Consider the following 26,042-nt stretch of genomic DNA (forward strand, 5'->3'; position numbering starts at 1 on the left):
GTGTTGCGCTCAGTAGGTTTGCGGAAAAGAGATGTGAAAAGAGTACCGTCTTGATGCTGGATAGTGAGATCGAGGAACGGAATACTGTCTTTGTTGTGTGTCAAGGTGAATGTGAGACCATTGCAGTTTTCATTAAGCCAGTGAAGGAAGGCATTAAGAATTTCTAGTTCTCCTGACCAGATAAGGAAGATGTCGTCTATATACCGTTTCCATTTTATAATGCATGTGTGGAACGGGTTGCTAGAGGGAAGAATAGTGTTGCATTCAGGCCAGTCCATATAGAGAATGGCTAGCATAGGGGCAAAAATAGCCCCCATTGATGTCCCCCGGGCCTGTTGGTAAAACTGGTCATTGAATGTGAAAAAATTCCTTGTAAGGCATATCTCAAGTAATTGTAAGATAAAGAGTGTGGGAACTGTGTGGGGACGTGGTCTTTTGTTAAGTATGGATTCCATGACAATGAGTGAGTCTCTCTGTGGGATATTAGTGTAGAGAGATTCTACATCCAATGTGCATAAAGTCTCGGTGGTGGGATCAAATGGGTGGTTTTCAATTAAATTAATCATGGCCATGCTGTCTTTAATGTAACACTCAGTGATGGGTACACAGTCCTTCAAAAAGAAATTTACATAGTGGCCTAGTGGCTCGAGAATCGAGCCACAGCCTGACACAATCGGGCGGCCAGGGGGATCCATAAGTCTTTTATGGACCTTAGGTAGCGTATAAATGACAGGGGTGCGCAGGCTGGTGACATTGAGGAGGCTGAATTCGTGCTTACTCAGGAAACCCTCATCAAGACCTTCCGTAGTGACCTGTCGGATAAGCAACTGTAGCTCTTAGGTAGGGTTAGTCGGGAGTCTGAGATAGTGATCAGTATTAGAAAGTTGGCATTCAATCTCCCATTTGTATGTGTCAATGTTTTGTAGCACTATCCCGCCCCCCTTGTCCGCAGGTTTAATCACTACGTTGGTATTGTCACGCAAATTGGAGATTGCTGATTTCTCCTGTAGGGTGATATTGTGTGGAATAAAAAGGTGAGATTATCCGACAGGTCACTACGGAAGGTCTTGATGAGGGTTTCCTGAGTAAGCACGAATTCAGCTTCCTCAATGTCACCAGCCCGCGCACCCCTGTCATTTATAAGCTACCTAAGGTCCATAAAAGACTTATGGATCCCCCTGGCCGCCCGATTGTGTCAGGCTGTGGCTCGATTCTCGAGCCACTAGCCCACTATGTAAATTACTTTTTGAAGGACTTTGTACCCATCACTGAGTGTTACATTAAAGACAGCACGGCCAGGATTAATTTAATTGAAAACCACCCATTTGATCCCACCACCGAGACTTTATGCACATTGGACGTAGAATCTCTCTACACTAATGTCCCACAGAGAGACTCACTCATTGTCATGGAATCCATAAGCAACAAAAGACCACGTTCCCACACTCTTTATCTTACAATTACTTGAGATATGCCTAACAAGGAATTTTTTCACATTCAATGACCAGTTTTACCCGCAGGTCCGGAGGACATCAATGGGGGCTATTTTTGCCCCTACGCTAGCCATTCTCTATATTGACTGGCTTGAATGCAACACTATTCTTCCCTCTAGCAACCCGTTCCTCACATGCATTATAAAATGAAAATGGTGTATAGACGACATCTTCCTTATCTGGTCAGGAGAACTAGAAATTCTTAATGCCTTCCTTCACTGGCTTAATGAAAACTGCAATGGTCTCACATTCACCTTGACACACAACAGAGACAGTATTCCGTTCCTCAATCTCACTATCCAGCATCAAGACGGTACTCTTTTCACATCTCTTTTCCGCAAACCTACTGAGCGCTACACTCTACTCAGCTATAAAAGCTGTCACCCCAGGGCCCTGAGGGACAGTCTACCTTATTCGCAGTTCCTCAGAATCAGGAGAAACTGCTCACACAAGACTGACGATTTTTCTGAAGCACAAATACTTTCCACCAAACTCATTTCCCGAGGCTATCCCCGCCGCCTAGTGCGTAACGCATCAAAGAGAGCATGGTACTGCCCCCGAGACACTCTACTCGAACCCAAACCAGTGGCAGAACGCCTTGTCTGCGTCACAACATTCTCCGCAGTTTCTAGCATAGTTCGCAAAACCATCAGGAAGAATTGGTCAATTCTTAATGCGGGCTCACTGAACATAGACCCACCTATGTTCGCATTTAAGAGAAGTAAGAATGTGAAAGACCACCTGGTTCGAGCAGCATTGCCATCCATCCGGAACTCCAACCCCACACTTATTGACCTTTGGTCCTTAGCCCCCCCGAAAGGACATATTAAATGTGGTAATTGTACAGTGTGTGAATTTACCATAGAGACAAAGGGGTTTGTCTTTAAGGATGTGAAAAATGTCTTAAAATCCCGGAGTAATTGTAATACTTGCAACGTGATATGCCATTTTTTGTCCTTGTGAAATGACTTATGTGGGCCAAACAAAGCTAAAGATCCGGCTTCGCAACATCGCAGCAGAATTCGATGCAAGACAGCGAATGCGCCGCTAGTGGATCACTTTCTTGAGAAGGGACACACAGAAAATGACATTCGGTGGACAGTTATCACCACTGTGAAACTTCCCCCGAGAGCAGGGGATCTCACACGCATTCTCAATAAGGAGGAGTTGAAATGGATTTTAAAGACTGATAGTCTCAACACATGATTAAACCTACAGGAGGACTGGAACACCTTGATATGAACATTTTAGCCCTAGTTCCATGCCTTCCTCTGTTTACAAACCGCTGTCTATTATATTCAATAGGATAGTTTGCCTTCTACAAATGTTTTGTTCTAATTAACTTATCTGCTACATTTTATATTGTTCCAAAACTGTGGCACTCCTTCTCTCCTATCTATATTCACCCTTTCAAAATGACCGACACAGTCGACACTACCTCTTGCCACCTCTCCTATATCTAATAATCGCAGGGGAGCGTCTGCCCAATCAAAATGGCCAACACAGTCGACACTACCTCTTGTCACCTCTTCTAGGTCTAATAATCACATGGTAGCTTCTGCCCAATCAAATGCACTCTCTCTCCCACATAAACTCCATGCATGACTCGCCACTCCTATCGGCACCCGCGATTGAGCAGCACTGCATCCTTACTATCGGTAAGTCCTTACCAAGAAGTTTTGCCTGACCACCATGCTTTATGCTGGTTCCCCCCTGGGGCTGCCAGGTCAACCATCTAATTCCCGCCAACCTTTTGCCTCCCCACCTAGGTTATCGTACAGGACTATCTTGAACGTCCCCATATTCCCGATTGTGGTCCGCCTGACGTTCTTTGACTGGCCAAACCTTGGTAAGCGCCCTTGTGACAATTCTCCAGTGTCGCCCCTGATCCTAGTTCACTGCTGGTTTCAGCTTGACACTCCTATTCGTTCTTTCAGGCCCTTCTTCAGGCTTACACAAGCACATTGCTAACCGGAATCAAATCCAAGCTGACCCCAACAGGTCACAGCAACAGCCCGCCCGGTAAGCCTCCCTTTACCCGTCCCACCCACCACCTTATCTGACACCTCGCCCGCAACGTACTGTAACCTACTCGCTTTTTGCAGGAAATTTCTGTGATCAGGCACAAATTAAGCCTTGAACCCCTTGGCTTCCCTTTTGGTGAGCTTTCTCCTATAGATATTGACACTCTTCAATGTCATCTTCACTAGCCTGGTTGAACGCGTCGTCACCCCCTTTTCCCCCCCTTTTTAACCTGCCTCAGCACTTGCGCCGAATGTAATTTTTTCACCCCTTGCGCCGAATGTAATTTTCACGTCATGCACATACACCGACCTCAATTTCGTTTTCTTGCATGTGTTTAGGTATCTTTTGTTCAGTACTTGATATCAGCCTGTCGCACTCGAACCTTCCTCCCACAGAGTGCATGCCCACAAAATTCACGCTATGTATACATGCGTCCTTTCCGAATTGTCTTTAGGTATTTTCCTTCCCTTCTTCCCATTAGGCAAATGAGGCTGCTTTACTATTAGGCATATATTAAATGTCCTGATGAGATCCGTAGAATGTGTTAAACGGATCGAAACGCCGTCGACAACTATGACCATCTTACACACATGGAATGATTTATTTGTCCTTTAAAAAGTGTGAAGGTGTCAATATTGTTCTGTTGCACAATCAAAACTGTGCGATTAACGAGTTTACAGAACGTTAAGCTCTTGCCTAAGCCCTTTTGTTTGTTGCCTTTAATTGTTCCCTGTTCTGATATTTCTTGTGTGGTTGACTGGGTACAGGCTTGTGCCCTGTCTTGTATATTGTGTGTTATTCATGTTTTACATTGACTGAAAAGTAAATACCAAGACCTCTGCCCGGCTGGGCATGTCGTTTTCAAATATAGCAACGACTTTGTCTATATTTATTGATTAAGCATTATTATTTGTAAGTGACCACTGTTGCCTTAATAATATTGACTCCCAAGGTCCCTTGCAGACTTCTTTGGGTTCCCTAGTTGTTAAAAAAAAAACTGGTTATACAGCAGCATAGCTGAAAGTCAAACCAAATATAAGCACTATGACAAAGCCAGCGCTAGGCAACACGGACAACCGAGAGAGAAGGCGGGTGGGAGGGGCAACAAAGACAACCGAGAGGGAGGGCGGGAGGAGGGGCAACACAGACAACCGAGAGAGAGGGCGGGAGGGAGGGGCAACACAGACAACCGAGAGAGAGAGGATGGGTGGGAGGGGCAACACAGACAACCAAGAGAGAGAGGATGGGTGGGAGGGGCAACACAGACAACCGAGAGAGAGAGGATGGGTGGGAGGGGCAACACAGACAACCGAGAGAGAGAGGATGGGTGGGAGGGGCAACACAGACAACCGAGAGAGAGAGGATGGGTGGGAGGGGCAACACAGACAACCGAGAGAGAGAGGATGGGTGGGAGGGGCAACACAGACAACCGAGACAGAGAGGATGGGTGGGAGGGGCAACACAGACAACCGAGAGAGAGGGTGGGAGGGGGAACACAGACAACCGAGCGAGAGGGAGGGTGGGAGGGGCAACTGGGAGAGATCTAACCGAGAGGGCGAGTGGGAAGGTCAATGAAGAGAGGGCGATTGGGAGGGTCAAGCGAGAGAGAGAGAGGGCGAGTGGGAGGGTCAAGCGAGAGAGGGGGGCGAGCGGGAGGGTCAAGCGAGAGAGGGGGCGAGCGGGAGGGTCAAGCGAGAGAGGGGGCGAGCGGGAGAGTCAAGCGAGAGAGGGGGCGAGCGGGAGAGTCAAGCGAGAGAGGGGGCGAGCGGGAGGGTCAAGCGAGAGTGGGGGCGAGCGGGAGGGTCAAGCGAGAGTCGGGGCGAGCGGGAGGGTCAAGCGAGAGTCGGGGCGAGCGGGAGGGTCAAGCGAGAGGGGGCGAGCGGGAGGGTCAAGCGAGAGAGGGGGCGAGCGGGAGGGTCAAGCGAGAGAGGGGGCGAGCGGGAGGGTCAAGCGAGAGAGGGGGCGAGCGGGAGGGTCAAGCGAGAGAGGGGGCGAGCGGGAGGGTCAAGCAAGAGAGGGGGCGAGCGGGAGGGTCAAGCGAGAGAGGGGGCGAGCGGGAGGGTCAAGCGAGAGAGGGGGCGAGCGGGAGGGTCAAGCGAGAGAGGGGGCGAGCGGGAGGGTCAAGCGAGAGAGGGGGCGAGCGGGAGGGTCAAGCGAGAGAGGGGGCGAGCGGGAGGGTCACGCGAAAGAGGGGGCGAGCGGGAGGGTCAAGGAGAGAGGGGGCGAGCGGGAGGGTCAAGGAGAGAGGGGGCGAGCGGGAGGGTCAAGCGAGAGAGGGGGCGAGCGGGAGGGTCAAGCGAGAGAGGGGGCGAGCGGGAGGGTCAAGCGAGAGAGGGGGCGAGCGGGAGGGTCAAGCGAGAGAGGGGGCGAGCGGGAGGGTCAAGCGAGAGAGGGGCGAGCGGGAGGGTCAAGCGAGAGAGGGGGCGAGCGAGAGGGTCAAGCGAGAGAGGGGGCGAGCGAGAGGGTCAAGCGAGAGAGGGGGCGAGCGGGAGGGTCAAGCGAGAGAGGGGGCGAGCGGGAGGGTCAAGCGGGAGGGTCAAGCGAGAGAGGGGGCGAGCGGGAGGGTCAAGCGAGAGAGGGGGCGAGCGGGAGGGTCAAGCGAGAGAGGGGGCGAGCGGGAGGGTCAAGCGAGAGAGGGGGCGAGCGGGAGGGTCAAGCGAGAGAGGGGGCGAGCGGGAGGGTCAAGCGAGAGAGGGGGCGAGCGGGAGGGTCAAGCGAGAGAGGGGGCGAGCGGGAGGGTCAAGCGAGAGAGGGGGCGAGCGGGAGGGTCAAGCGAGAGAGGGGGCGAGCGGGAGGGTCAAGCGAGAGAGGGGGCGAGCGGGAGGGTCAAGCGAGAGAGGGGGCGAGCGGGAGGGTCAAGCGAGAGAGGGGGCGAGCGGGAGGGTCAAGCGAGAGAGGGGGCGAGCGGGAGGGGCAAGCGAGAGAGCGGGCGAGCGGGAGGGGCAAGCGAGAGAGGGGGCAAACGAGAGAGGGGGCGAGCGGGAGGGGGCAAACGAGAGAGGGGGCGAGCGGGAGGGGGCAAACGAGAGAGGGGGCGAGCGGGAGGGGGCAAACGAGAGAGGGGGCGAGCGGGAGGGGGCAAGCGAGAGAGGGGGCGAGCGGGAGGGGCAAGCGAGAGAGGGGGCGAGCGGGAGGGGCAAGCGAGAGAGGGGGCAAGCGAGAGAGGGGGCAAGCGAGAGAGGGGGCAAGCGGGAGAGGGGGCAAGCGGGAGGGGCAAGCGAGAGAGGGGGCAAGCGGGAGGGGCAAGCGAGAGAGAGGGCGGGTGGGAAGGGCAAGCGAGAGAGAGGGCGGGTGGGAAGGGCAAGCGAGAGAGAGGGCGGGTGGGAGGGGCAAGCGAGAGAGAGGGCGGGTGGGAGGGGCAAGCGAGAGAGAGGGCGGGTGGGAGGGGCAAGCGAGAGAGAGGGCGGGTGGGAGGGGCAAGCGAGAGAGAGGGCGGGTGGGAGGGGCAAGCGAGAGAGAGGGCGGGTGGGAGGGGCAAGCCAGAGAGGGCAAGTGGGAGGGGCACCACAAACGAGAGAGAGGGTGGGTGGGAGCGACACCACAGACACCCGAGAGAGGGGGAGGGGCACCACAGACAACCAAGAGAGAGGGTGGGTGGTAGGGGCAAACGAGAAAGGGCCAGTGGGAGGGGCAACTGAGGGCGACAAGTACAACAGAGAGAGGGTGGCTGGGAGGGGCGACCTACAACAGAGAGAGGACAGGTGCGAGAGGAAACATACAGAGAGAGGGCAGGTGCGAGAGGCAACACATACAGTGAGAAGGCAGGTGAAAGAGGCAACAAATACAGAGAGAGCAGATGGGAGGGGCAACACAGAGGGTGGTGGGAGGGGCAACATGAAAGACAGTGGAGTGTCAGTGTAAGGAGGAACAATACTAGGAAAAGTACACGAGTGCAAGAGGAAAGAAAACAATGCACTTGGTAGAGTGCTTAAAACACAAAGAAAAAAGTAGAGCCTAAAAATTATAAATGAGCAATTGAAGGACACAAGGGATGCATCCAGGCTCCAGGGGAGGGACACACACAAGAAGATGAACAATGTTTACGACAGCTGGTCAATAAGAAGCAAACAAGTGAGTGACAATGAAGCCAACCAACGGTAAGCAACGGGCAGACTCTTAGCCCAATTAATTAAGTAAGCCAGTTTGCTGATAAATGCAGGAGTGAGACGCCTTTAGAATATTGTCAAAATTCACAGTTTATTCTTCTATATTGGTCCGGCTTCTTTTCTTTACAATTAAACAATTCGTATTCATTAAGGTTTACTGGTAGAATACTGTGTTCTACAAATACAAAATACTAACTCCTGCAAAGATGCTACGAAGGCACGTTTACTTTTATCAAAGATCCCTCAATTCGGGTGTATTGTCTCAATTACCACATATCAGTTCCAATACTTTTGTTTTGTTTTTACATCAAAAAGTCTTTGAGGAACACTTGGATACTGCGTTTTGCATCCCTAAATCAGACGAGCAAAATAAATTCAGCGTAAAAACAAAATCACAATGTGAACTGCGGCAGGCAGGGCAGTGTGATCATTTTGCCTCAAGTCACACACAACTGCACCAGTTTCTGCAGTAGCGGTGCTTAGGTGAGCCCTGCCACCCCACTTGTGTATTCAGGCAGGAAACTTGCTCTGGTACAAGTCAAGCAGACGGTGGTAACAACATTGTACGATATAAAAACAGACAAAACTGAATTTGCACTGAAGGTAGAACAGTCATCCACAAAAAGGATTAGCCGAAGCTGTCCTTTACCTGGTCATGAATACACGGATTGTCAATTTCTTCATGTGCCCCAAGAACAGATTGCAGAAGCGAACATGAACAGGAAGTTTGACGTTTCTATACACTTAACACCAGTTTTGCTACTAAACATTATGAGGCCCGCGCCAAGAGAGAGCAGAGCTAAGTGAAAGACATGATGTGTTTCCGATTGGCTAGAAAAAGGACTAGCCCAAGACGTCACATAGATCATGGCCTAAGGCTGCTATGGTAGGACAGTGCCGGAGCATAATTAGGCAGACTTATCTTGGTCTTTTTCAAAAGAATGGGTGCAGTTTGTTAACTCCTTTACATTTATCAGAAGAGTATTCACAGCAGAGTTCTGGAAACCGGTACATTATTCATTGTTACACTGTGAAGGAATATAGGCTACTGGCGCCACAGTTGTAAGCAGGCACAGAAGCTCTCAAGTTCTAAAGCTTGTGACTGGCTTCAGTTAGTAGCTTCCTTTGTAAGATTAGCACCAAAACCATGAAAACAAGCATTAGAAATGCAATCGGGCTCGGATTTATTTGAGTTTGAGCTAATGCCATTGTAAATGGCAATGTCTTTTCGCCATGTGAATGGAGTCTGTGCATGTGGTGTGTAGTGGAATTATGTTGGTTGAATTGTAATTTTACCAATGGTGGCATGCTGTGCTTTATATGAATATGTTTAAAAGTAAAGTGTACCATACTGCGATTGCTTGGTGGAAAAGTGCACTGCCGGCTGGAGGTGTGTGTGCCTGGTGGAAGGGTGCACTGACGGCTGGTGGGTGTGTGTTTGGTAAAAGCGTGCACAGATGGCTGATGGTTGTTGGTGTTTGTGCATGGTGAAAGCATTCATTGACGGCTGGGGGTGTGTTGTTGTGTGTTTTCTTTTCTGTGTACTGGTGAGTGTGTGGTGGTGAGTGTGTGGTGGTGAGTGTGTGGTGGTGAGTGTGTGGTGGTGAGTGTGTGGGGGTGAGTGTGTGGGGGTGAGTGTGTGGGGGTGAGTCTGTGGGGGTGAGTCTGTGGGGGTGAGTCTGTGGGGGTGAGTCTGTGGGGGTGAGTCTGTGGGGGTGAGTCTGTGGGGGTGAGTCTGTGGGGGTGAGTGTGGTGGTGAGTGTGTTGTGTTGAGTGGTGACGAGTGTGTGGTGTTGAGAGACTGAGGTGTGTGGTTTGTGTGTGCGTTATGTGTGTGTGGTGTGTGTGTGGTGTGTGTGTGGGGTGTATGTGTGTATGGTGTGTGTGTGTGTGGTATGTGTGTGTGGTGTTTTCTGCACACTCACACACTGCCCCTACACATTCACACACTGCTCACCCGCACACTCCCAATGTCCACTGTTTATCCTGCACACTCACACAATGTGCACCCTTACACACTGTCTCTGCAGTCACTCTGCACTCACTGTCACTCTGCACTCACTGTCACTCTGCACTCACTGTCACTCTGCACTCACTGTCACTCTGCACTCACTGTCACTCTGCACTCACTGTGTGCCCGGCCACTCCCTGGCACAGCACTCCATGCCCAGCCCCTCCTTGGCACAGCACTCCATGCCCGGCCACTCCCTGGCACAGCACTCCATGCCCGGCCCGTCCCTGGCACAGCACTCCACTGCCACTCCCTGGCACAGCACTCCACTGCCACTCCCTGGCACAGCACTCCACTGCCACTCCCTGGCACAGCACTGCATGCCCAGCCCCTCCTTGGCACAGCACTCCATGCCCGGCCCCTCCCTGCCACAGCACTCCATACCCGGCCCCTCCCTGGCACAGCACTCCACTGCCACTCCCTGGCACAGCACTCCATGCCGGCCGCTCCCTGGCACAGCACTCCATACCCGGCCCCTCCCTGGCACATCACTCCATGCCCGACCCCTTGCCTCTACAGCACTCCATGCCCGGTACCAGTCAGTATGATATTCCATGTCTTAAAATGCTGGTCAAAATTAAACTTTCAGTTCAAATTAATTAAAAGAGTGAATATTTTGGGGTCACGTAAAACATGCACTTAGCCAGTAAGAATACCCTGCCCCCCACCGCCATCAATGTCTCATTCGCAAAGAGATTGGTCCGTGTGGAACGAGGAAAGGCCAAAGTGAAAACGAGCTGTGTCACCGTCCACGTCACGGTTGCAAGTGTTAGCGAAAACTGATAAACAGTACACAAAGTACATTCGCTCCGACAGGTTCCCTGTTTGCACGTCTCATCATTCATTCATTCATCCAGAGTGTACGTGGGGACGAGCCGTGCAGTATATACAAGGGCGTGCAGTGTATTTCTGTGGAGATGGCCGTGCGCAGTAGGAGAGCGGAGCAGGTTTGTGGTGAACGACGTGTGAGGTCTGCATCAATCTACAGAATAAAAGGTGCCTTCATCCAAGTACACATTCGTAATAAGCAAACAAAAAAAGTAAGCGGGAAAGAGTTCAATGGGGGAAGGGTGTCTCTCTGCGAGGTGGGGTGCAGATCAGGAGGTGGCAGGGCGGGCTGCAGCGGAAGGGCATACACACACTCATCCAGCAGACGTTCCAAGACTCACCCCACCCCTTCGCAGCCAGGGGCGAGGATGGCTTACTGTGGGTATGTCCTGCAGCCAAACAGGAGGAGCCCTGACTGCGACATCAGAGAGGGCCCCTGGCGGCGCGGGTGGGCTGCGGTGAGACCTGCGCAAGCACTCTAGTGTAATGGTCGAGAGGCCCCTTAGCGACAGGGGTATAGGTGGGCTGCAGCGGGCATGCAGTTAGACTCAAGTACCTTCGTACACTACTGTCCTAGAGCCCCCTGGCGGCAAAGATCAGAAGTGGCTTGCAGTGGGCATGCAGCGAGTACCGCTAACCGAGTGGCTAAAAATTTTAAACGCGGCTTCAATGCACTTAGAGATGCCCACAAGCTCCAGGGAGGGGAGGCAGCGCGGTTTTTACCTGAGCAGACAGGGGCGGCGGCAGCAGTCGGAGTGAGTGGGGAGCAGTCGACGGGGCTTTAATACCGAGGGAGAGTGCAGAGAGCTGAGCCCGCCTCCGGGACGTCTGGGCCCGCCATGCCCACACCTCTCCGGCCGGCCCTCTCCAGCTATGTGCACCAGTCCCCGGCTTCAACTCTGACTCACGGCTGGGGTGGGGTGGCGGGTGGGGGAAGGGTGTGTATGGGGAGGGAGTAAAATGCCACTGATTCGCTATGCCTGTGTGCACGTGAGGAGGACGCGCGCCCGACAAACGCACTGCTCTATGGTGAACGCGCGCACACCATCTGGAATGCATTACACGGCCACCCTGACAGCTCCTAATTAAAATTAATGCACTGCCGAGCACGTAACCGCACAGAAAATGCCCAAAATGGCACCCGACAATTACATCTGCCGAATCGCATCAAGACTACTAACAATACATCACCGCGAGGACCAATCACAATTCAGATAATAAAAAAAAACTCGCGCACTAAGGAATGTGTCTTTCCCGAGCCCTAAAGAAACTTTTTTTTCTTTTCTTTAACATTAGGATCTCGGAGCTCCGCCCCGAGCCCTAAAAAGGGGAGTTGTAGGTTGGGCTATTGGGCAGGTGTTAGCAGCCTAAGGAGGAGGTGATCAAATGCAGCTGCATTAGCCGCATGTGACCTACCTGTGTGATCTGCTGTCAACTCACTAGGGCCATCAGGAAATTAAGAGAGGTAATTTACTAGTTCAGTCCAGCAGCTTTCATATCCTGCTGGGCCATATCTATGCTTCTTTGATTGAGAGAGTAGTGCACTCAGTCTGGAACGGGAAAGACTGAACCCTCCATGAAAACCATCCAGGAGTAAATTGATAGCCCTGCTACCATATGCTATCTGGCGAATAAACTGTCTCACAGACCTCACAGTCCTAATCTTTTATTCCTTTTCTCCTCTCTCCTCTGCCAAACCTATGAAGTGTTTCTTTAATAAGAAACTGAAGCAAATGGCAGTGTAAACTAGGACTTCTGCAAAATCCTAGTTGCTTTTCGTTTGCTTTACCACAGAGACAGCTACCCGCCAAGTGATAAAGTATGCCCTCCTGGTCACCAGCAAGAATCATCCCTTGCATCCTACTCAAACGCTCAGCAGTTTTCAACATAGCACACTACCATGCAGTGATGCACAATGCGAAAACCCACCTGATTGTCTCAAACACGGTCCTGCAGTGGTTCACCTCGTCCTCACAGTCCTAAATACTCCTTGTCATTTGAACTTCAAAGAATACAGCACCAAACTTGGTACCAGTTCTTCCTCTTGAATGAAGCGGAATCTTCCCCAACAGACAAGGACTAACAGCAGTCAGTCTCCCTCAAATTTTCTCCACACGCTGCAGCACATCTAATTTAAAATGTAAAGGAGTTCAACCATATCCTTCCAACACTGAAGGAACTGCAATGAATTCTCCTCCAACCCAACTCCTCATCAATACCAGATGCATACCAAACCCGAAAAAGCACTCCTGCAAACGTATCTCTAGGTGGATAGCCACACAAGAAACCAGGACAACTACCACAACCCTCCTGCAATTTAATAAAGGATCTGAAGACCCGCTTCTTCAGAATATATTGTATTTCTACACGATAGAAACAACACTCTAGAAGACACTGCCTCATTTTAACTGATGCACAATCATATCTCCATGCTCCCAGCTAGGTTTGTGCAACATGAATATATCAATACACAGAAAGACGTAAGAAATCTAGCACCTAGTGCTAACAAGTTACAATGCTTAGGGGTGGTCTCACAGCCAAACAAGAAGCTATTGCTGTCAATTATTTCTTGGTTATCCTACGTTAAACTGCTCCATTTACCTTCCTGCTACTTCTTCAAGGCTAAAGCACCAAGTGGCATAGATGTTATTATGTGATATCTAATGTGTCATAATGAATCAAGAACATTAATTACGAGCAGCCCGGTTAAATGTGATGTGTGCAGTAATTCCTTGTAACGCAAGTCACAATTATGCGTTTTGCAATAAATATCAAACCTACCAATATTGATTGGTGGAAAAATGTTCAGTACTTAACAGAAGATGTGAATTTTTGGTGTAGCAAGTGCTGAAATCAGCATTGTCCCCATAAAATCATAACCAAGTGAAATGTATTGCATTGCGTTAAACTCTGATTTGGTGGAGTTGGAATTTAATCCTCTCCGATAAATATCTCACCATTTAACAGGCAACTCGCAAGGAGGGCCAGATTCTCCAATAGCCTCCATGTGGAAGTCTAGTTTGCTGACCATCGCTACCAGAACATATATAGGTGCCCAAATGAAATAAACCTGCTTACGCAATTGGAGTATATTAGTGTTGCTGCCCTGGGGCAAAAGTAATGAAGGACAGTACCCATCCAGGATCCAGCCTCTTAACAACCAACTAGTTCAAGACCTCAAGCAAAGGCCTCACAATAGTCAAGAAAAGTTAGTTCAGATATTTGAAACCCACCACTCTGCCCATTAAAATTACAAATTAACTTTAATGCAACTTGCTTTATTTCAGAATAATGGCCTGTGCTGCCCCTCACCATCAGAGGTACAAACTAAGAAAGAATCCGCATGATCTACTTCAAGATAAGCTCATCAGTATGAAATGGTAGCCCTACTCTTCGTTTGTGGGTAGCAGGGGTCTCTGTGCAGCTCATTCAGTTTTGGAGCCATTTGTTTCTTGAGTTACAGACTGTTTATTCATGCAACTGCAACTACTCACCCAAAAGTGTAGGTGTACATAAGAAGCGATGAATGGAACTCCTTATGAAAGCAGATAGAAAAGATTTAGTTCACAGGGTGAACCATTTAATAGTACAATATTTGGAGTGTGCCCATGTGATATGCATTATACACTGCAATACATTTTGTTGCATTAGTATATGCACAGGATATTCTAGGTTCAAATTGGAACCAAGCAGATTTCTAGTACTGGTTCTTATTTGATCTCAGCATATTTCCAGCTGTGCCCAGGTCTACAGTTAAAGTATACTTGATTCCTTAGAAAGGCCAGCATCTCCTTTAGGGGGTCGCAGCAAGGTTCAAGATGTGCAAAATAAACACAAAAGCTGAGAATTTCTATCACCGAATACAGCAGAAAAACAGCACCCGAATAGTTTCCCTTCTAAATCATGTTAGGAACAAATAACAAGCCTGCGTGGGGCCTACTCAAACAGTTTGTTCAGGAAAGTGTTTGTCTTTTTCACCGAACTCAGTGTGTTAATATTTTACATGTACAAACAAGACAACCATTTCACAGAGACCTCAATGGTTCCAATAGGGTAACATTCACACCTAGTGCTCCACTCTAAGAGTTATAGATCAGAACCCTTTCCTGCTGAAGGCCAGTGTTTAAGAAATGGTTCACACTGGAAAGCACGCGACACAACTCAAATAAACCAAGCATGTGGCAGGAAGTAACCCACCTAAAGTGCTCCTTTTGGACAGTCACCCCATCAAGAGAGGGAGGTGCCTTCCTGTCAAGCAAACACCACGGTGATGCAAGAGGCCGTCACTTGATATTTGTACTCCACGTGGCTATGAGTAAGATCTCTGTCACTTTTGGGAGTTACCCAACAGAACAGCTGAATAAAAAGAAAACAAGAGAGACCAGCTGAGTCTAGGAGAAAGCACCCCCCAGCCATTAATACAACTGTTTTGAGTCTACTTAGTTTTATAAGTATTTATGCAACTCACACAAGGCCAATGGTGAAGTATGGTAGGGCCAGTGTGGAGAAAAGGAGCGGCAAACAACATGCCTATTCTTAGAACGGAAGCAAAAGAATCATCATAAACATATTTTGCAGTAACAATGAAACATGCAAACTCTTTCTGGAGAATGTAACCAGTCAATCTGGAGAGTGGTTATAATAGTGTCGAAGAGCTCTTTAATAACATCTTGTATATAGCACAAGTACGCTCAATGAGCGAAAAATCTGAACGATATAGCAACATAGTATAATAACAAGAAAACTACCATCAACATCTCTTGCACAAGCCACAGTCTTAACCTTAACAGAATTATTTTTGGTAAAAAGTAAACTAACCTAAAAATCATGTGACTGCACCTCTACTCTATTGTCTTTATGTTAGTCTTTCTTTAGTACTTAAATATACACACTTTAGGGAGCAGGGAAAAAATGAGTGATCCTTTTATACTTCATACAGTAGATTAGTGTAAAGTTTGGTTACTGCAAGAGATGTTTTACATTAAGAGCCTTTCATAACGCTTTTAGTTTAAAATTCTGTTAATTAATGTCAGCTTATTTGAAGCCTTTAACTAGAAAAATTGTGGTTTCTTTCAAGAAAGCAACGGAAGTTAAGATTCATAATTAAATGATTATTATTTTGTTTTAATCTTTTATTTGAACATAAAATGCTAGTTTGCATGCTGCTATCACCTAGCTTGCAGTGTATACAAACGATGGAAGTGTATTTAAGGGTGTAAGACAACCCTCTATCAATTCATGCGACTTTGTAAGTTGTAGACAGGACCGCCAGAAATACAATCGAACTGGGTACAATGCTGCGTCAAGATCTATCCAGAACCCCTATCCACAAGCAATGGCTAAGAAAACACGATGGGCGAGGCCAGCTACCTAAAGACAATGCATACACACAGGTATACTTATTATTCTGTCCCAGGCCAATGAGCTAGAACTGGAAGGGCAAAAACATGTTTTTCCAGTTGCAGGAGTCATTACGTATTCAATGACTAACGCTGTTAGCCACGCAAGGATATAGATGGCCTACTGTTGTTTCGTGTACTTAAAGTCCGGCACAGGTTTTATATACATCTGTGGTTTTTTCCTCCCCCTCCCATACCTCTCAGAGGTAATTTGACAAGAAACATGAAAAATAACACTGGCACGGAGAGGGAAGCCTTTATTAAACCAAGACCATGATTTTTTACCTTTATATCCAGAATGCGCCAAACAAAGCTTGGTAGGAGTTTGAAAGGCTGAGATGACCATAAACAAGTCTGCCAGGAAATGGAATGTGCGGCTTAGGGATCATGGACAAATACTCTCTTCTAGTCTTAAAACGGCCCTGGTTCTGCTCTTAGGTGAGAAAACGCAAACTGATTCCACAGCTGGTGGGCCCATGCTGAAGGTATTAGGACCACCAAGTATGGAGGAGTGTAAACAGCTGAATGGTTGTGCACCGCATAGGTTAGAGGAAGGCATACAGGCGTTTCTTAAGCTGCATGGAAAAGGAGAATAATATCACAGGAAGATCTCTTCCATCTGTATCTGTGGGGTCTGCTAAAGGTTGTTGGTATCAATGCTCCCAGTAACACACTGGTCTACTGGTGAATGACTCCACAACACAGAGAAACGCGATGTAATCAAGAGCTTGAAATGCCACCTTGTGCGTAGCTTACTTACCTAGAGGGCAGTGAAATGAAAGGTGCCTGCTCCTGTAGTCACACAATCGCCTTGAATGATCAAGGCAAAGAACACTGCTCTGTTCAACAATACCATCCGACCTGCCAGTAAGACTCTGAAGATGCAGGAGAAGAACTTTGGGCCCTAAAGGCCTGACTTGGGAAACAGAAGTCAGACCTTTCATCCACCCCTTGGTCAGTGCCATGGGCTCCATAATCAATCAGCTTGTATAGCGCAAACTACTCACCCGGAAGGGTCTCAAGGCGCTGGGGGAAAAGACAACAATGAGCTCTCCAGCCAAACAGCAAGTATTGGTGTGGAAGCATAAGGACAGCTACTACAGGACAAACATCTTTGAGGGAAACATGGTCCATAGAATAGCATGGATTAGCTTTCATGATGTATAAAAAGACTCAGACACTTGAACTGAGAACCAAGCGAAGAAACCTGCAAAGAGAGTTCCTGGACACCTGCATCTTGGAGCTTGAGTGAACAGAATGAATGAATCAATCTTTTTTTGTAAAGGTGGCAGAAGGTTTCTTAGTTAGAAAAATAAAACATGTGAGCTAATCTCGGCCACTGATAATAACATGGTACTGAATTCTAATTGATAATTTGTTGCTACCTATGCCACTCTGGCCAGAGATCAGCCATATAAAATAATTCTTGGTGCAATAGAAACAGTCCAGCATGAACTGCCAAGCCATGTCTCCCCCAGGCCGAAATCATGACAGACTGGAATGCAGACAAATAATTATCAATGGCTCAGATTGATTTAGGTAGTTCACCGCCCACATTTCTGATTTGCTAAGAATGCAGTTGATGGTCTCCTAGTAGCCTAGATTTGGTGTTGCCCCGATTCAAACTTTCCCATTAACTCCACAGGAAGATACCTGTGCTAGAATTAAACATGTCCCATAAATTAATATGAATAACCCCCCCAACACCCAAAGTGGGAATAACCTGGCAAAGCCAGGATATCCAGGTTCTTTAAGGAAAGTTTTCACTAAATGTGAGGGGTTTAAAATAGATATTTGCCACCTGCCAGGAATGGCGCTGCATAAAATGGTCAGTTTGTTTGGCATTACAGTAAATACGCAGGGATGAATCTTCCCCCAAAACAGGCCATCAACTATGATTAGTATTTGGGTGATTGCGGTTTCAGTGAACTCTTTCATTTTGGATGTATAATTTAACAAATGTAGAATGCAGGTAGGCGCAGGACAAATTACATCAACCAGATAAAATCAGGATCGAACGTGGCATACATTCTTTATGCCTAAAGTTGTAATCAGGTTTACTACGCCTATCATATGTTGCTCGTTTGCAGAAGAAATATATGGGAGCATGGAGGAGAGAACAACCCTCTTGCATCCACTCACACAACTCTTTTGCCCGCTAGCTAGCACCAAGAAGCTCAAATGCTGCTGCAAATATCTGTTTGGCCTACAATAGTCATATCTGTTCTTTCAGTGGTTTCTGCCAGTGCACCAGTTCTATGGCAGATGCACTACCAGCTGCTGTGCACTTTCTGAAACCAGTTTCAGTAGTCATGTCTTTTTAGTAGCATTTTTCCAAAACTGGATACATTTACGCTATATTTCAAAGACTGAACATTTAGGTCAACATTGTCACAGTTCATCGGTGCACCTCTTAACTTTCTGAGAGAGCAGGTAAAGTTCCAGATTGGAATTCATTTAAAGTCCCATAAAATGGAACGACCAAAAAATGTAACATCAATGTGAAAATGAGGTGCAAAGCGGAAACCTCACGCCCTTCATGTTTTAGAATCGCGGGCAGAGCTGTCAATCTAAACTGCAAGGGTTCCAATCTGGGCACAGATAGCAGAGGGGGGCATGGAATTTACCAAAGAAAAAACAAACGATCACCAGCAAAATGAGAGTCTCTGCTGATGGTGGCAATACTTTAACTCAACAGATTTCAGCCTGACTTCCAGTTTTTAGTTTTTGCAAGTTCTAAAACGATCAAGAAGAGCTTAGCTAACGAATTGCTAATTAGCAGCCCAAGGCAACGCACAGTCCTAAATGTCCACATCCACAAAAAGAGCAGGGGAGAGGGAGAGAGAGAGAGATTGAGATTGGAGGTGTGCAGTTCTCTCATTTTTCAGATGGAGAATGGCCTTAAGAAAACCTTCCTTATGACCGTACATTAGGGAGAATGCAGCTCGTGTGTGGTTTCAAGCCTAGAAAAATATGGCCTACTATATATCTGGTGCCATGAGGAAGAGAATGTTGTTAAACTCTTCGGCAGTATAAATTGCTAATCCACAACTTCATCAATTACGACCATTTAAACCAGGTTACACAGAACCGGAGAAGGTAGCTACATTGTGGCCGGTCCTCACTAGGTGTGTGGCTATCCCTATCCAAAGGCTTCTGTCCCAGCCACAAATGCCAGTACGAAATTCTGGGGATGACTCTGGGAAAGCTACATGAACGGGGCCTCTGGATGCCCAGGAGAGATCAGTCTTCCAAATGGCAGTAGCTGGAGGCCCATCTGGAAGGCAATCCAGTCCTTTCAATCTCCCAGAGGGAAGGGACGATTCTTCTCAAGGCAGGCATCATTGTCATGAAGTTATGGATAATCTCGGCTGCTAGCCACAACACTGTCCTACTGACCAAACTTCACATACACTCTCTAAAGGGGCATACATTACAAGTATAAATAGCGTCCAGGATATCTCCTTCAGCAGACTGTTATCGACCTTGGGATCATTCCTCAGGTGAGCTTTATTCTGCACAAGACTACCTACCCAGGCCAGAATTCCAACTTTAAGGATCTACCAATTACAAATGAGTGGAAAATTTAGCAAAAAGAATGAATAAAAGTAAAACCATGTTATAAATAGCTGACTAGACAAAAATAATTCATTTATTTTTGTTGCATTAATTTGCAGTCTGCTCTCTAAGTAACACCCTTGCTATCAATATCGTAGATCAATCTATAGTCCAGATCAACCATCCAAGTCTCCACTCTCCCACCCTAGCCATATTCATTTACATTCACCATCACCTTCATATGCTATTTCATATGACAACCATTTTCATCCTGTGCATCAACTCCATAACCTCCACCGGCCTACTGTCCAATCACCCACCTTATTAGCACAGACGTGCATTTAAAATCAAGACAAAAATAGCGTTTTTCCCCATTGAAGCCAATGCAACAATAAGACCATACAAATCAATGCATTTTAACTAGGAAACTTCGCATGCAAGGGTGCAAACTTCTCACTTGTCACTTCACGATGAAAAAGATTATGTCTTTTGAAGTAGAACCTAATTCCCCAAACAGGCCAGTAAGGAGTCCCAAGATTCAACGATGGGCATTGTTCTCTCCACAGAAAATCACCTTCTGCCTCTTTGCCCTCTCATGGGGAGGAAATTTGAAGCTTCGGTTTGAATGCCTCTTGTTTCCTTGGTGAAAGGGGTTCTTTTTGGTCTCCTTTTCATTCACCATGAACTTCAGTATTCAACACAAGAGCACAGGGAAGGGCTCCTTGGTTCCTCAAGTTTTCCCATGGTCCCAACATTCTGGTTTTATGTCCGCAGCTCCCCCAATGGTACTTTCCCACAACTTTGGCCTTGATGATACTTCCTCAGTTATAGCACAAGATACCAACGGTTTGCTCTCCAGCAGTGGCATAGATTAGCAATCTGTACACTTTACACAACGTATCGACAATCCCTCCATAGCCCCTAGATCACAGATTCTCATTTTCAAACAGTTTTCAAAATTCTGGAGATCCCGAGGGTGCATTTTCTTTTGGGACTCTATGTTTCTTCTACCACTGCCTGCTGGGAGCCATCACTTTTTTTTATAAGACTTATAAGTTTACTGTTTTAGGGATGCCCTGTGCCTATTGGCTCTTAAAGAGATTTGAATGACTGGATCAAGAAGAAAAAAAAAAAGGACATTCAACGAATCCATCTTTGGTCTTACATGATTTTAAAGGTCTTGTCTTTGAAAGACTGAATGTCAGCACCTAAATTGTATCTGCTGAAGTTATCTTTGGTTGGTGTCCATTCCATTATGAGGCTGGGCAATTGTTTGAACTGCTGATGAGACTTTACTTAGTTTTGTTTATAAGAGGTTGGTGCCCCACGTATCCTGATCTTTTTATTTGTAGGGAATGTCAAGTTTTTATTAACTCTAGACAATGAACCGTTGCACATCCATGCTGGTTCTGTCACTACAGGGCATGGAGGCCCCAAGACTCTAGACAGGGGGACACCTGTAAATCATCAACTCTTTGGAAAGCTCCTGTTGTGATTTAGACTCTACATAGGTCCAAGAGACGCAATACATGCCAGCTTATCAGAATATCTACTTAAAGTATAATACACAAACACAGAGGTGGAGGCCTCAAATTTAAAACGAGAAATATATTAGTTTCATTAAATTTAAAGCGCTTTATGAAGTAGTGGTCATCAGCACAATATACCTCCTGAAAAAGGATGTTACTATTTATTACTTAAAATAATGTCCAATTACAGTACGTATTATGTAAGCAAATAATTGTCATTAAACAAAAACAGCAAAATGTTTAGGCCATCGATGCAATAATTTAGGTAATCTTATGTTTTACAGCCAAATCAGGATTACAAAGTGTGTGATACAACAGCAGTGCTGAATGTATTCCCACACCCATTTTGTAAACCTTATGATATGTTCGCACAAAAAAGTGCCCGAAACGACGGAAACAATTGGAAGATCTTCACAAACAACACCCCCTGCTAAATGTATCCATCTCGAGCACTTTATGGCAGAGTTTCGCACAAGGGGAATACTGATCCTCAGGGTATCCATGTTTTCCCAGGGAGAAATTCCTTTCCCTCTTTAGAAGGCACCTCTGCGTTACAAAACTTGCCATCAGCACAAATTTTTCTCCTGCACTATGAATAAATTAGAATTTTTTTTGCCTATGCTGTAATATGAACTATAAATACAGCATAATTAACTGTGATAAAAAAATATCATACATAATTCAGACCACACCATTTTATCAATTCCAATTAAGAGATCTCTACATATCATTATATCTGGTTACACATGTAGATTCCGCTGTCTTCTAAAATGAATTTCTCTTGTTGAACATTGTCTGTATAGTACAATCCATACCCTGGTCACTCCCAAAGCATGTTGCGGGATAGGATTTTGTTAGGACAAATATGTTGAAGAAAAAGGTTGTGCTCTGGGCATCACCATTAGACAAAAGATGAACAACCCTCACGTGGATAAGAATCTAGCCACCTAGATATGCCTGCTTCAGAGATTTTGTTTACTCGTTCACTGTGCTTTCTACAGACTTTTTTTTTTTTTAAACTAAGGGGTCCAGCCCTCAATCCATGGCCATCGTGCCTGGGGCTGTTCCATTTTTATGTACAGCTGGCATACTGCAGTGTGATCGAAACAGTATATTCTATTACCTACTAATACTTGAAGTCCATATCCTTCTAATGAAGTGGACTAAATGGGTTAAAATGTCTCATACCTTCTTTGCAATTATGAACGGAATAACGAACACAACGTATACATGCCAAAACGACAGGCAGCTCAAAATAAAAAAAGTTTGTGATTATTCACAATCTACAGAAATAACCGTTTTATTCCAAGTTACATATGTCATACGAAACAAAATTAAACGTTTCCAGAGGTGATTTCAAAATCCTGTAAGGGTACTGTCTGGAACTTCTGACCCTGCAGGAATCTTGCTGCCCTTGGGCCGTCAGAGTACATCACACCAATGATATTCAATAACCATGGATTATGGCTTTATTTGATTGGACACTGCAAGCATATTAAGGAAGAAGAAATTATGACACAAAGGAAGGCCAAGTATACTAGGTGGAAAAGCACTTTAATAGCCCTTTGAAAGACAGCAATAGCCATGAGAGCTTCAATAATAGCCAGGTCCACAAAAGACCAGGTTGTAAGACAACAAAGACAACTCCAAAAGAAAAGCCAGAGAATGGTACCACCCCATTTCAACTCCATGTTCAGCCAAGTCACCAGACGTTCAGCAAAAACAAAAACACTCGGCTAGTCATAATGTATTTGGTTCCCACAAAGGACGTTACTAAGGAAATCAAAACCGCAGAAAAAAAAATGTATTATTTTATTTTTTTACTCCAATGCATCCATTTGTCCCTGCATGCACAAGGCCTTATGCAACATCCATCAGTAGAAAAACTAATGTAGACACCATGATCTCATTATTTCACGTTCTCATAATATATGCTTTTTAAAAAATAATATCCATAGACAAAGAGATATACCCAAGAGTTTAAAGCTTATCTGGAAAACCCCTATGCTTAACATATGCACGATGTGATCAGCAGACATCAAAGACACTTGAAGGTAATGTGTTCACATTTAATTTTTGGTAGTCAGTAACATTCATATTTACAAAACACACCCACGTGGGAAGGGATATGAAGTGTAAGAATCTAGTAGAGGATACAACAACGAATAATGTACATGTGGTAGATGTACGGTAAAGTGTTGTAACACAAATGTAAAATGAGTCATCTATACAGGGTTACGAGTATTGAGGAACCTATAAACAACTATGATTCCAGCAGTGCTGGCTCTCGAATACAGAGAACCAACAAGGTGATCGGTAGTCTGCCATGAACCCTTGTACAGAGCACAGCACAGAGCGCCCTTTGAGAGAGAGGTCTTCTACTGATAAGCCCATCTTCATTTTACTTTAAAATAAAAAAAAAACACACACACACAAAAACAACAAAGATTTTGCAACTCTCGAACAGGCTTAGTGTCCTCAAAATTTTGAAATCTGGCCGAGGCAAATCACTGATGCAAGACAAGGAACAGACTTGGCACGAAATTAAAGCAGCAGGATGTCCAGTCAAGCATAGGGTCAGATTGACAACATGCAATATTTATTATCAGTGTCGGAACGACAGCTATTTCAAAACAAAAATGATAGATGTGAGCAAATCAGAGACACATGTTTAAAAACAAAATCAGAAAAAAATGCAATCGACATAAACAATCAGGGAATAATGCACTAAGCTATTACAGGAAGTGTCCCAAAACTAAAATCGGATAGAATAGATGTAAAAAAAACGCTATGATTATATTTGTTATGCAGGTAGGCAGAATGGGCTTTACCTAAAGTGAACTCCCATTGTTCGTTTCCCAGAGACCGCTCGGGCACCACTTCCAGGTCTAGCATTGGCTCGTCCACAGGAAGGGCCCCCGAAGGAACTGTTGGTCACCGTATTTCTGCAGCTGGGGTTGTGCTTGGGAGACAAAAGATGTGCAGGATGGACCAAATCCACGGCAACTGCTGGGGACATCAACGTGGAGTAAAGGGCAGGTGTCCAGTGCGTCAACCGCACCTCTTGTCTCGCACCCCGCTGCTCCTCTCCGGTCTCCGCTCCCGGTGTAAATACGGAGGTTTGCAGCGGCCGTAAGTCAACGCCAAGCAAGCACAGGGAGGAGCGACCGGAGGATAAAAAACAAGCACAATAGTCTGGCAAAACTGACAGGGGTACGTGACCAACAAAAAGAGCCCGAAGCAAGTCCAACCTACATATCGAGACGCACAAGCTAAAAAATTACGTTTATTTCCGCGATCGCGCACAATCTCCAGTGACATTAAACAAGGCTGTATCACGCTGAGGCACCTTGATCCAGTCCAGGCATAAAATCTCCTCAAAAATGCTCTCATGAAGAGCGTTGGTGGTTAAAAAATAAAAAGTGGCTTAATGTGCCGCACATTCATTGCAGTCCTCCTGTCAAGTTTCCCAGGTCTATAATACGTGATGTGCTGCTGCTGTCCAGGTTTTCTCTTTTAATTCTGGTACTCAAAGTCTTGTTTATTCCCTTATAAAACAAGACTAGAAGGACTAGAATTGGAAGGAAATACCTGAACTGGATCAGCATAACATGCATGGACCCAGTGCTTGAAGTGGAAAAATAGAAGTGCAGGTACTCTGTACCAGAGTACCTGCTTGTTTCTGAGAAGTGACGTTACTCTCCAATTAAAAGTATACCATTTCACTTGAGAAGTGCCGGTACTCTCCCTCTCAAAATTAACAAGCATTTACAATGCAATGGTCTCGGCATTATTAAAGGTAGAGCTATTAGCATTGCTCACTACTTTTTTTAAATCATAAATAAATGGCATTGTCATTTACATTGCCAATAGTCATTATTTGTTAGGTGAATGTATTTTGGTCAGCAGCGGTTTCCCAAAACACGTTGGTGAGCCTTTTTCACTTGAGTGAAATGCAGTACCTATGGAATTGATTGATCATGAAATCAGTTCCTTGTTTTTAATCACGGTGGAATCCTTTAAGGGGGTCTGATAGAATAACTGCAATGCTTTTTTTCATTATGGGCGAGTGCAACTATTAGCCACTTGCATTTGTTCATTAATCAAGAGTGACAAAGCGAGTAACTTGATTTAAAAAAAACAAAAAACATTATTGGTTACCCGTTCTAAGGAGCCATTTCGCCTAAACTGTTTAACTGAAAGTATTTTCCCTTTACTCATTCACATTTGTTCCCCCTTTATCTGTGGGTGGCCCCTACATACTGTCAGTGCTCCTAGAACCCATTATTATCCCACCTCCCTCTCTGTCTTGTTACCTCCTTTTTCCACTTACATTTTTCAACCAGATTGCGTCACTGGGATTATCTACAGGTTTCTTTCTGTTATTTTTACCAAATTATATTTCTATTAATGTGCTTGTCCCCTTTAAACGGTATTACATTATGTTTTGTCTCAGAAACCAACTACTTATTTAGGAATGTGTCTGAGAAATTGCATTCTGCAGGCAAATTACCTGTCACTGATTTGGTCGATTTGACATTATTTTGCAGAATGTTTCTACTCTGCAGCCTGTAGGCGGCTGTGTGACAGTGTGGTGAGTGGCGGCTGTGTGACAGTGTGGTGAGTGGCGGCTGTGTGACAGTGTGGTGAGTGGCGGCTGTGTGACAGTGAGGTGAGTGGCCGCTGTGTGACAGTGAGGTGAGTGGCAGCTGTGTGACAGTGAGGTGAGTGGCGGCTGTGTGACAGTGAGGTGAGTGGCGGCTGTGTCAGATTGGTGAGTGGTGGCTGTGTGTCAGATAGGTATTCCGCATCCAGGGGTACAGCTTGCTGTGCGAACGCTGCGTGCCAGGGTCGGAGGCATAGCCTGAGGCCGTGTAGTGGGAGGCCACGTGGGGGGGGTCAGGAAAGAGCCGCCGGCTGGGGGGGTGAAGAGGCCGTCTGAGGGCAGAGCTGGGGTGTGGGGGGAGAGCAGTTGCTCCGGAAAGCGTGGAGGGGGACCCCGGGGCATTACGTTACGGGGCACTAAGTGGTTATTACAGTACAATTAGATTTAAACAAGCATATAACCAAAAAAATTGCAATATTTAAAAAAA

General features: G+C 46.4%; 1 protein-coding gene across 1 annotated transcript in view; it reads right to left on the minus strand.

The window, feature by feature from the left end:
- PHAF1 (phagophore assembly factor 1) overlaps positions 1-24,091 on the minus strand; it is a 299,820-nt gene extending 275,729 nt beyond the window's left edge. Inside the window, exon 1 of the mRNA XM_078670669.1 lies at positions 23,781-24,091. Within this exon, the coding sequence (XP_078526795.1) occupies positions 23,781-23,844 (64 nt within the window). The 5' untranslated portion in view covers positions 23,845-24,091. The remainder of the gene's footprint in view (positions 1-23,780) is intronic.
- Positions 24,092-26,042: the final 1,951 nt, after the last annotated feature.

This window comes from Lissotriton helveticus, chromosome 12 (assembly GCF_964261635.1).
Source record: "Lissotriton helveticus chromosome 12, aLisHel1.1, whole genome shotgun sequence".
NCBI classification, from domain to species: Eukaryota; Metazoa; Chordata; class Amphibia; order Caudata; family Salamandridae; genus Lissotriton; species Lissotriton helveticus.